Source organism: Chelonia mydas, chromosome 10 (genome assembly GCF_015237465.2).
Source record: "Chelonia mydas isolate rCheMyd1 chromosome 10, rCheMyd1.pri.v2, whole genome shotgun sequence".
In the NCBI taxonomy this organism is placed as follows: Eukaryota; Metazoa; Chordata; order Testudines; family Cheloniidae; genus Chelonia; species Chelonia mydas.
The window spans coordinates 16,050,396-16,062,920 of NC_051250.2; the positions used below are offsets into that span (position 1 = coordinate 16,050,396).

The following is a 12,525-nucleotide window of genomic DNA, read 5'->3' on the forward strand; positions in this document are numbered from 1 at the left end:
CCCCGAGCCCAGGGATCCAGAGGGGGAAACAGCCTGATGCTTGGTCCCAGGCTTGTATGGAGTTTCCTGCGTGTTGTCCTCTCCTTCCCTCAGGGGCTAGGGCATGCTGGGAACTGCAGCTGCCATGAACCTTCTAGCTCCCTCCCCCTCCCCCCAGCAGCATCTTCTGTGTACAAGCTGGGTTCTGCCGGGTCCATCAACCCCTAGTGGTGGCTAGCAGCACTGCAGCCCATTTCTATGGGGGAAAGGAAATTCTGCACGCGCATTAATTTCTGCAAAATTCTGCATTGCGCATTGGCACCAAATTCCCCCAGGAATAATTTAGGGTGGTGGTAGTAGCAATACTGAATCCAGCCTTGGTCAATAAGGACTAATTGTTTTTACCAGTTTGTGTCTGTTCAGAGACCTGGGTGAAATGAGTTGATGGTCTCATTCTAATCCCTAATGGGCAAGTGGTCGGAGCATAGTGAACATTATCATAATTGGTACATATTGCCACCCTCCTTGGTCCTCTCACCAGAGAGGCTTAGGACCAAGTAGGCATGAACATTTAACTACCTTCTCACCCTTAGAGGTGGCACTGGAGATCCTGGCTGAGAAAAATTGGAAAGGCAGCATGGGGAGCTGTATTTGTTCTGTAGGTGATTTCAGGTCTTGGATGGTCATTCATCCCAGGTCTTTTCACCAGCAGTAAATTTAATAAAATATTTACCTGGACAAGAGTCCATTCTGTTTGTTGACTAAGTGCAGCAACGGTGTCAACAGAACTTAAATCCAGCGCTTCTATTTCACGCCCACTCAGAGCTAGGGCAATGCGTCCAAGGGAAACGATATGGTAACTCTTCCAGCCCGGCAATGCACCCCAAACCTTTAAAATAAATTAATATACAGCATCTATTAGTTCATAACGAACACTCACTTACATGCTCCATTGTCTCTACTTCTGATTTTAAAGTAATAATTAACAAAATAAAACTCTATGGGCTGGATTGTGTGGTCTGCTAATCCCATTCTTCACTGTGTAAGCAGAGGTTGGACACTGCAGAGAATTGAGTCCTTCATATTTCTAGGGTGGTGACGCTCAGTTGATCTAAAAATACTTACATTGTCACACAAGATGACTTCTGGTTAGTAAGTATAAGTTGGTTGAATAAGCGGGTATGATTTTCCCTTTGTTTTTTTTTTTGTTTTTTTTAATCTTTTTTCCTCAAATTCCTGGGTTTTAAAAAAGCCATTATTCAGATTTTACTGATTTTCATCCGAATTTTGGAAGTGCTGGAACTCTCCAGATGTGGCTCCCTGCTCCAGAAGGAGAGATGGTGACCTGGTCTCCCTCTCACAGAGTCTTCTGACCTGCTTGAGGACAGTTTGTGGCTGCTGCTTCACAGTGAGAGGGACAGGGAGGGAGGGAGAGGGACAGCGAGCTGAGTCCTGGCAGCTGAGACTGCTTGACTGCTTCAGCAACAGGCTCACAAGGAGGGAAGACTTCGTCACTGCTACATTGTGGTGAGTAGCAGGCACCCCTAACCCACTTCCCCTGCCACAGATACTGGGCACTCCCTCCCACACAGAGCACCCCGCACCGCCTGCCCACTCACTGCCCCCCATGAGTACCAAGCATTCCCATCCCCCCATGCTAACTAGGAGTTTTGGAATTTACAGTGAAGCCCCTAATATCAAGCATAAGTCACCAATAGTAAACTAAAAAGAAAAGTTTTATTTCTTTAGGATTAGAGATAATAATAGTTTTGTAAACATTTTTGTCTCTCTTTGTTGCTTTTTTTTTTCTGTCCTCCCATCCCTCAGTATTAATGCCAATATTTATTTGGAAAACTGAAGAAGTTACTCACCTTGTGCAGTAATGATGGTTCTTCAAGATGTGTGTCCCTGTGGGTGCTCCACTCTAGGTGTCGGTGCATCCCTGCGCCGGAGATCGGAGATTTCTCACAGCAGTACTCGGTCGGGGAAAGGGCGTGCACCGGAGTCGTCTGGTGCAGCCTTTGGCACCTCCTGTAGCGCGCGCTCTCCGACCATCCCCTCTGTTCCTTCTCTACCGCAGAGCTTGGCTGTGTGAACTCCGAAGTAGAGGGGAGGAGGGTGGGTAGTGGAGCACCCACAGGAACACACATCTCGAAGAACCATCGTTACTTCACAAGGTGAGTAACTTCTTCTTCTTCAAGTGGTGTCCCTGTGGGTGCTCCACTCTAGGTACTTATAGAACAGTACCCCACCAAGGGTGGTAGGGGTTCGGAGTTATGTATAAGTGTGTGATGAGAGCACTGTAAGGCCAACGATAGAGTCTGAGACAAGGCCTTGGGTGACAGCGTAATGCTTTGCAAAAGTGTGCTCTGATGTCCAGGTTGCAGCTCTACAAATATCTATTAAGGGGACATTGTTCAAAAATGCAATCGATGTCGCCATGGCTCGCTTCGAGTGGGATCTGATGCTCACAGGGGGTTCTTTGTGATGCAGGTGGTAGCAAGTTTGAATACAGGTAGAGACCCATTTGGAGAGTCTCTGGGTTGATATTGTAGAGCCCTTGGAGTGCTCTGATGTAGAGACAAATAGTCTTGGTGACTTGCGAAATGGTTTAGTTCTGTCCAAGTAAAAGGCTACAGCCAGTCTGACATCTAGCATGTGCAAGTTGCTTCTCGAGAGTCGTTATGTGGCTTGGGATAGAAGGCAGGTAAGTGTATGGTTTGATTAATATGAAAATTTGTAGCCACTTTGGGCAAGAATTTTGGGTGAGGACGTAACATGATTTTGTCTTTGGTAAATACAGTGTATGGTGATTCAGCCATCAATGCTCCTATTTCACTGAAACGTCTGGCAGACGTGATTGCCACTAGGAACGCAACCTTCATTGACATATGAAGGAGCGAGCAGGTTGCTAGAGGTTCGAAGGGAGGTCTTGTGAGACATTTGAGCACAAGATTGAGATCCCATGGTGATGCAGGTTGGTGTACTTCTGGGTACATGTTCTGTATACCTGCTAGAAAGTGCCGTGTAATCAGGTGAGTGAATATTGAAGCCCCTTCTATCTGTTCGTGGAGGGCTGTGATGGCAGCCAGGGGTACTTTAATAGAGCTTATGGCTAACCCCATTTCCTTCCGTTCTAGTAGGTAGTCTAGGATCATAGATAGAGGCGCCTTGGTCGCGTCCAGCTGTTTTTGGTGACAGCAAAGGGAGAATCTTCTCCACTTGTGGCAGTAAGTATTTCTAGTGGTGAGGGGACGGTTATTTAGTAATACCTGTTTTACTTTCCCCAAGTTGGAGCCAGAGAGGAACCACGCTTTGAGATGGAGTTTTGCTGGGTCTGGATGGAGCGTCAGGCCCTTGTTCTGGGACAGGAGGTCCGTCCAGAAAGGCACCGGTTGTGGAGCACAGACTGCTAGACGTAAGAGGTACGGAAACCAAGTCTGTCTGGGCCATGTGGAGACAATGAGAATGATGTATGCTCTGTCGAGTCGTATCTTGTGGATGACCCGTGGGATCAGTGGTATCGGCGGGAAGGCATACATGAGTGACACGTTCCACGGGATGAGGAAAGCATCCCCTAACGATCCCGGTGCCAGGCCTGCCCTGGAGCAAAATAGTGGGCATTTGTGATTTGTTGCTGAGGCGAAAAGGTCGATTACTGGGTGACCCCATTTTTGGAATATTGTGTAGAGAACACGGTCATGGATTTCCCACTCGTGTTCCTGTGAGAAGTGCCTGCTGAGGTTGTCAGCTGTAGTGTTTTAGCACCCTGGTAGGTATGATGCTGTGATGTTTATATTGTTATGGACGCAGAAGTTCCATAAATTCATGGCTTCTACGCATAGCGAATGAGACCTGGCTCCTCCTTGGCAACTGATGTAAAACATGCACACCACATCGTCGGTGAGAACAGAGATTGAGGTTTCTCGTCTGAGTGGGAGGAAATGTCGGCATGCATTGTGTACCATGCGGAGTTCCAGGAGATTGATATGTAGTCGGGTTTCCATAGCAGACCACTTGCCTTGTACATTGTGGTGACACAAGTGGGCGGCCCAACCTATCAGGGAGGCATCTGTTGCAGTAGTCACTGATGGGGTGGTCTTGTTGAAAGGGAATCCCGGAGCATACATTCCCTGGCTGTGTCCACTATTGTAGGGAGAGGATAACCCTTGGTGGTAGTGTCACACATCTGTTGAAAGAGTGTCCCTATCCATGCCCCGACCACCCCCCAAAATCCCCAGCCCTCTATCCAAACACCCCCCCCATTCCCTGCCCCCTTACTGCGCTGCCTGGAGCACCGGTGGCGGGCAGCACGGCTGCACCAGGGCAGGCAGCCACGCAGCATAGAGCACCGTGTCATGCCAGGGTCTGCAGCCCTTCCACCCAGAGCATTGCGCCGTGTGGTGGCGGGGGGACAGCCTCCTGGGCCAGGAGCTCAGAGGCCGGGCAGGACGGTCCCGTGGGCTGGATGTGGCCCACAGGCCGTAGTTTGCCCACCTCTGCTCTAAAACAATGGAGGATATTATTTTATGACTAATCTTAGATTATTTCCCCAATAAGCAATGGATATTACTGCAGCAATAGTGATTATTACAGCAATGGTGGCTTTAGAAATGCACATTTTAATAATAGTAAATTAAATTATGTATTTATGTTTCTTTCACAGACATAATAGCTACCTGCTTAGCTTTCTCCTTCAAGACAATAAGCTGGGATCTGTTGAAACTCATCACAGTCCCAAGGAATTCCACATTTTTGGTAAAAGTATCTGTATCCAGGCACTGCAGTTCCTGAACTGACCAAAAGGCATTTGCTTCTGCTAATTTAATAATCTCATCTGAAGAGGGAGCTGTGATTCCTGTGCAGTCTGGGAAGAAATCAAAACACAGACTGAAGAGATGACTTCTTTCCTTGAAGAAAACTAACAAAAATGCAAAGCAGCAAAGACTTTTGCTCTCTCGTTATGATGTTGATGTATTATGTATTAACTGGAGCCAGGACAATCTTGACGTTAACTTAAGCATAAAATATTTTTGCAATGAAATAAAAATGCATTTTTTAAAAGTACAAGTGCAATTAATGTTCTTGCTACAAAATTAGTGTTTACCTAAATTTAGGTAAACATTTGCTCTGACCCTGTAAGGCAGCACATGCTGGAAAGGAAAGGAGGAGCAAACACACTTTTTAAAACTGTTACCATATAAAGGTATCTTAATAAAATGTAATTTGCATGCAGCAGCTAGAAAGAACATCTAACTGTCCTAAGCACTGCTCAAAAAAATGGCACCCTACATTATTAAGAGTCAAATACTGAGATAAAGTCTTCCATTGACCTCAGTGGGAGTCTTGCTTGAGTCAGAACTCAATTAAGTTCCTTAGTTTGGCCTCAGTTTAAGTTTCCACATAGCTGTATTGTACTTTTGTTCACACACAAATTTCAGCTGAATAAACCTGCCTATCTTTGTTCAAACAAGACTTGGTGAAGTCCAGCTCATTAGCTATTACATACAGTAGCAGGCCTCTTCAGTTTGAAAGGCACGGTCAGAGATGTATGACTGTAAGCGTTGCCTGACATTTAAACAAGGCAAGTAGATTGGTTTCCAGAACTTAAATGTGAGAGAAATGCAATACTCATGTCAAGCATGTTGTTAAAGTGCCAAGAATTAGGAAAATGCAGAAAGGGATGCTTATTTACAACAGAAATGTTTGGTCTGCCAAATTTGTATTGGTTAAATATCTGATATAAGGGCAGATTCTGCTTCTTTTTTATTGTGTATTTTGACTAACTCAGGTCTCTATAGCAGGGGTGGCCAACCTGTGGCTCTGGAGCCACATGTGGCTTTTCAGAAGTTAATATGCGGCTCCTTGTACAGGCGCCAACTTTCCAATGTGCTGGGGGGGGCTCATTACTCAACCCCTGGCTCTGCCACATGCCCCGCCCCCTCCCCGAGCCTGCTATGCGCCCTTGCTCCTCTCCTGGGGCCCCACCTCCCCAGAACCTCCTGCATGCCATGAAACAGCTGATCGGGAGGTGCGGGGAGGAAGCGGGAGGCGCTGATCAGCAGGGCTGCCAGAGGGCGGAAGGCACTGGGAGCGGGAGGGGCAGGGCGGAGCTGATGGGGGAGGCTGCTGAAGTATTACTGTGGCTCTTTGGCAATGTACATTGGTAAATTCTGGGTCCTTCTCAGGCTCAGCTTTGCCACCCCTGCTCTATAGGCTTAATATCCCTGATACTGATGCAAGGGAGAGCCTAGCATCCTAACATGGTCTCTTATTAGCCACTCTCCTGTTCCTAATTTAGGAAACGATTGTTCAGTCATTATCTAAACCAAACAATCTCTGAATGTCTTCAGATTTGGCCATCACCAGTAAAAAGCAGAACTCCACAGATGCTGCCTCTGAGCTGAGCTTCCTGAGCTAAACAAATTAAAGCAGGTTTTAGAGTAACAGCCGTGTTAGTCTGTATTCGCAAAAAGAAAAGGAGTACTTGTGGCACCTTAGAGACTAACCAATTTATTTGAGCATAAGCTTTCATGAGCTACAGCTCAAGGACGTACAAAATAACTTTGTACTTTCAAAGGAAGCAGAGGACAGATTTATTTGAATCAAATAAAACTGCGGCAGTGGGTAGAACCCTGAGAAGGATGAATCTGTAGGCAAACGGAAAAGCTGTTTGACTTCTGTACCAGGAGACATTACTGTTTTCCCTTTGTACATAATAGAAACTGGCCTCTTGTAAAGCTAGATTGTTTCACTTTCCTCCACTGCAAAAGGTCAGCTTTTCTTATGTAAATGTTGCCCATGCAGAGACAATACAGTTCCATGCCCTTGTCATGAAAACCTAATGTTTTTGGTTCTTGGGAAAAAAACCCTTAAGGAGTCCATTTCTTGTAACACACCAGCTCCGCTGGCAAGTTTGCAGATGGCAGTATTCATTACAATCCTGGCAGCATTTCCTGTGTTTGATGCTGATTCATTCTTGTTGTTGCTGTAATCAGATTTCACACTGATCAAGCATGAATGGGGCAGATATGTGAAAATGCTTAGACCTGAACATACACAATAGTATTTCATGACGCTGAGCCAGGAGACCTAGCTTTTATTCCCAGCACTGCCACTGCTTCACTGTGAAACCTGGGGTAAATCACTTAATCTCTTTGCCTCGGCTTTCCCCTCTGTAAAAAATGGTCATAGGACACTGACTTTTATTTTAAATAATATTACTGAGAAATAGAGATTGAAAAAAAACTACAGTCCTAAGCATGATGTTGTTATGACAAATCCGCAACTGGATATTCTGAAAGGCAAACACTGGGCCAATTAGCATGAAGTTTGAGGAGCAACGTTAGACCACTGCAATCCTGGAGGTGTTTTCATAATAATCCTGTTTTTCAGGGATTTAGAAGTCAGTCACTGTAACAGGGTGGCTTCCCCCGTTAATGGCTAGAGGCCTGGGGCCAACCAACCCTAGTTACAAAGTAGACACACCTGAGTCCTCTAAAGAGCAGTAGGAATCTGCAAGAGGAGGGATGCTCAGAGAAAAACAAGCAGAGTCAGTTGTAGCTGGGAGCAAGAAGGCTCCAGCCAGGACCGGCTCTAGGCACCAGCAAAGCAAACACGTGCTTGGGGTGGCACCATTCTAGGGGCGGCATTCCGGCCATCCGGTTTTTTTGTTGCTTGGGCAGCATTCTGTCCATGCCCCCGCCCCCCCCCCTTTTTTTTTTGCTTGGGCAGTTGTGCTTTCGGAGTTTGGGGTGGCAAAAAACCTAGAGCCGACCCTGGCTCCAGCAAGGCACCCAGCAGGAAGATTGGAGCAGAAGCTTGATGGGCATTGGAGAACTTTTATTTTGAAATGTTATGTTAATAAATGCAGCCGCACGAAGGAGTGTGCTGAATTTAATAGGAGTTTACGTGTGTTTAAGAATCCTCTTGAAGAGGGAAACAGAGGCAAGGTGCCTGCAGAACAACCTCAGACCACAAGGGTACACTAGTGAGGCAGCTGACCTGATGACAGTCATAAAACTTCACTTCTGGCTGAAACTTGCTACGTGAGCTCTCTATAAACTGTATGTGATTATGTTGCAGAACTTCATTAAAATTAATTCAGTCTTTCTTTCTTGTGTGTGTCTGATGATAGCACAAACTCTCCACTTCAAGGCTCTCCCCCAGCCAAATTATTCATATTTGTTGAAGAATGAAAGGCCTCCACGGCACTGGAGCACCATGATGGTCTTCGGTGGGGAGCGTGGCAGCACTGGGGGGTTCTGCATTGGCTGCTCGTTACCCCTGAATGCAGAGGGGGCCACTGGGGTGAGCCAGAGTGGCTTCTAGATCCATGTTACTCATAGACTTTAAGGTCAGAAGGGGGGAACATCGTGATCATCTAGTCTGAACTCCTGAACCTTGCAGGCCACAGAACCTCACCCATCCACTTCTGTAATAGACGCCTAACCTCTGGCTGAGTTACTGAAGTCCTCAAATCATGGTTTAAAGACTTCAAGTTACAGAGAATTCATCATTTATACTAGTTTAAACCTGCAAATGACCTGTGCCCCATGCTGCAGAGAAAGGCGAAAACCCCCCAGGGTCTCAGCCAATCTGACCCCGGGGAAAATTCCTTCCCAGCCCCAAATACAGTGATCAGTTAGACCCTGAGCATGTGGGCAAGACCCAGCAGCCAGACACCTGGGAAAGAATTCTCTGTAGTAACTCAGAGCTTTCCCCCATCTAGTGTCCTATCACCAGCAGCTGGGGATATTTGCTACTGGCAGTCATAGCAGTCCCATCAGACCATCCACTCCATAAACTTATCAAGCTCAGTCTTTAAGCCAGCTAGGTTTTTTGCCCTCCATTGCTCCCTTTGGAAGGCTGTTCCAGAACTTCACTCCTCTGATGGTTAAAAACCTTCAACTAATTTTGAGCCTAAACTTGTTGATGGCCAGTTTATATCCATTTGTTCTTATGTCCACACTGGCGCTTAACTCCTCTCCCTCCCTGGTATTTATCCCTCTGGTGTATTTATAGACAGCAATCAGATCTTCCCTCAACCTTCTAGTTTAGGTAATCCCAAAACACTACTGTGGAAGTATAACATTGTATAAGGGGACATGCTGGATACATTGTATATGAGAGGGCATGCCAAAACATGTTACAAAGTATCTGAGGGAGCACACGTAGGGACAGTTAGCTTTTGAATGGAGAAGCAATTAAGATAGAGCCAGCACGTCTAAGAAGCAGGCATCAGAATGGAAGGTGTGAAGGGCAATTAGTTAAGTTAACTGGAAGCTGTTAAAGGAGATTGTTAAGGGTGGCAGGTAATTGAAGATACGTGACTGGTCTCAGGGATCTCGAAGGGTGGTGACTAAAATCTTTTCTTCTTTTGTCTGTAACTTCTCTGTAACTTGTTCTCCTGCAAGCTGTATAAATTAAGAGACACAAGCCCCACTCGGGGGGCTCACTTCTAAATGTATTAGCAGAGCAGCTTTGCTAATAAAACAGAGTGGTCTGATAAATTGTGAGTCTGAGTCAAACTTTGACACTACAGATACTTCAGTACAGGTGCTGTGACCCAGTAGCCTGAAAACTATGTTCTAAATGACATAAAGGCAGGCTGCACTGCAGACTTGTGGCAACTCGCTGGGTTACTTTAAGCTCGTTTTATGCCATAAATCACTACCTGTGCAGGGAGGGGTGAATTTCATCCACACTACACAGTAGTGTTTTGGTACCTGTAGTGTTTAGATTACCTAAACTAAAATAGATTTTGCTTTGTTACACCAGTGTAAATCTGGAGTGACTCCACTGAAGTCAGTGGAGTGGATGGGGGGAAGCAGTGTACACTAGAGCACTGGACTCAGTTCTGCACTAGGTTCTGTTTCTGACTCTGCTACTGGCCTGCTGGGTAACCTCAGGCGAGCCACTCAACCGCTTTGTGCCTCAGTTTCCCCATCTGTAAAATGGAGATAATGATATTGACCTCTTGTAAACTTTTTTTGAGCTCTACTGATGAAAAGTGCTAAATAAGAGCTAGGTATTATTATTGTTTTGCTGAACTGAGGCAAGAATACATCACTCCAAAACTACATTTATTGTTCCTCCTTTGTATATAAATATAGTATGATAAGGGCCAAATTCTGATCTCAGATACACCATCATAAATCTGGAATCACTCCACTGGATTTGAGTGGGGGTCCATGCAGATCTAAAGGTATCCCAGCACAGAGCTCCATGAAAGATAGGGGCCTATACTATATTAAACAAAGAACCCAGGGTGAAGCTTTCGAAGATGCAAAAGGCAGGTAGGCATCCAACTCACAATGAAAACATTGGGTGCCTAATCCACATGTATGCCTTTGAAAATCTACCCATAGCAGGAGCAGGTATGTCTTTCAGTCCATTGGACTACATAGTTTCAATATTCTCCCTAGGTCATTGCACGTGATCTTTTAAATTGCCAGAGGTTACAATGTAGTTATATACTCACACATAATCAAAGTATGTGAAATAAATACATGGAATAGACTTCATTTGGCACAAGAGTTTCTGATAAGCAAACAACTGTGTTTTTCCTAAAATTTATTTTAACCTGTAGCAACCAATATAGTCTGTTTAGACAGACCACAGTACACTGATGTCACATTTAGAACAGCTGAGTTAATCCTTTATCAGACATCAGTGTATGTTAACTGGACAGTATCTTTTGGCTCAACATTTTGGCTCTCTGCTGTCTTTCTATTCATGAAACTTTCACTTATACTACAAGTCAAGCAAAATAATTCTAAAATGCAAAATCTGTATGCAACCAGACATGTTTCAGCACTTGTTTAGTAGTGTATTTTTAATGGAGTAAAGCATTTCATTAGTTGATCATTAAAAAAGATAAGCATGTTAATGGTGAAAGTCTTTGCTCTAATGTTTCTAAAAGACTGAACCTCTTTAAAATACTTGGCATTTTGCTTTTTGTCACACTGCCTCTCAAAACGCATTTGACAACAAAGCAAAACAAAGAGACCATTCAGGTTGCAGCAGCATAGTCAAAAATGTCAAGACTGTCAATCCAACACATTGACATTGGACAGGTACCAGTGACATACTCACCAGTTGTGGGGTCAGATGTTCTAATGCTATTAATGGAGTTGCGAATCGGTTCAAATATAGCAGATAGAAACTCTTCAGGTGGAGACGCTGACCAAGCCATCTTTGCTATTTGTAAAATTGTATTTGGGAACTTAAAGAGGGGAGATAAAAGCAATAAGACATTTTCAGAACTCCCTCCCATTTGAAACAAAGCAGTTAGGATGTGACAAGTGGCAGGAGCACTGCCGAGGCTCCAGCGAACAAGGGGTTAACCACAACTCAGCACCCCCGTCTTTTGTAACAGGTGTTCAGGAGAAAGGACTGTAAATTGGCTCCTTGCAGATAGAGGGAGCATGATTTGCAGGAGGCTCCTGTTACATGGTCCCATGACCGGCATGAACCACAAGCTAGAAGTTTTCAGTAACACTTCTTGCTGATTTCAAACTTGTTTTGATTTCTGGTTAAACTTTATTCCTTGAGAAAACCCCCTTGCTGACTGCACCCATGTCTGGCTTCTCCAGAATAAATTCATCAGATTACACGATTATAAAAATGAGTGATGGAAAAGAAACCATTTAGTCCACTACCTGTGAGAACAGGATATAGTTCCCTCATTAGATATTACTGATACAACACTGGCTCTTAGCCCAAGGCCCAAAGGTATAAATCATCATCTGCCTATATAACTCACAAGGTGGGTGAGGTAATATCTTTTATAGGACAAATTTCTCTCACCAACAGAAGTTGGTCCAATAAAAGATATTACCTCACCCACCATGTCTCTCTTCTATCCTGGGACCGACATGGTTAATACTACACTATATATAGTTTACAGTATGTGCCCACTGTTAATAATGAGTTAGGAAGAGTTTTAATCCAAGCAAGGTGACTCTTCACATTTGGATAGCATGATGGGGGAGCAGGGAACACTGCACTGTCTGAAGCTTTGAAAGCATGAATGTGTACAGGCTGTGTACAGATCCATAAACATATAATCTCTTCCTATATAACAGTGTGCACTTATCTATGTACATGTACAGATAACTCTTTACATTATGTGCTAAATCCCAGGAGTTTTGACCGAGTAAGGAATGCAGGACTGGGCAAAAATATTTACAAGTTTCCTTGCAAGTAGAATTAAACACCCACTAAGTACTGGAATGCACATATTTTAAATTGAATTACAACATTTACTATAGCAAAGCTTTAAAATGATCTTCTAGAAATTAAAATAAGAAGATACCTTTTCAGCAAGGACAGTTAATTCATCTTTTGACAAAAGAGCTACGAATGGTCCAATATCCTGTGTTGTTTGAGCCGTCCAGTTCTTTGGGGTGCTGAGAAATTTTTTTGGAAAATTATACACAAAATACCAAATGACTGCAATACCACCCTGACTCATAATAGTACTAAATCTGCATGTGTATCTTATACTGTATACAGTCGCAAAGATAGATGCCTATTTACCAA

At 44.4% G+C, this 12,525-nt stretch overlaps 1 protein-coding gene across 5 annotated transcripts in view; it reads right to left on the reverse strand.

Annotated features, from left to right (window-relative positions):
• Positions 1-12,525, reverse strand: part of OTOA (otoancorin) — a 58,680-nt gene that overhangs the window by 14,610 nt on the left and 31,545 nt on the right. For all 5 annotated transcript variants that reach the window (XM_043523632.1, XM_043523631.1, XM_027823075.3 and 2 more), the window contains 4 exons: positions 12,299-12,392; positions 11,077-11,206; positions 4,659-4,846; positions 713-868 (listed from right to left, as the gene is read on the reverse strand). In XM_043523632.1, coding sequence (XP_043379567.1) covers positions 713-868; positions 4,659-4,846; positions 11,077-11,206; positions 12,299-12,392 — 568 coding nt within the window. The remainder of the gene's footprint in view (positions 1-712; positions 869-4,658; positions 4,847-11,076; positions 11,207-12,298; positions 12,393-12,525) is intronic.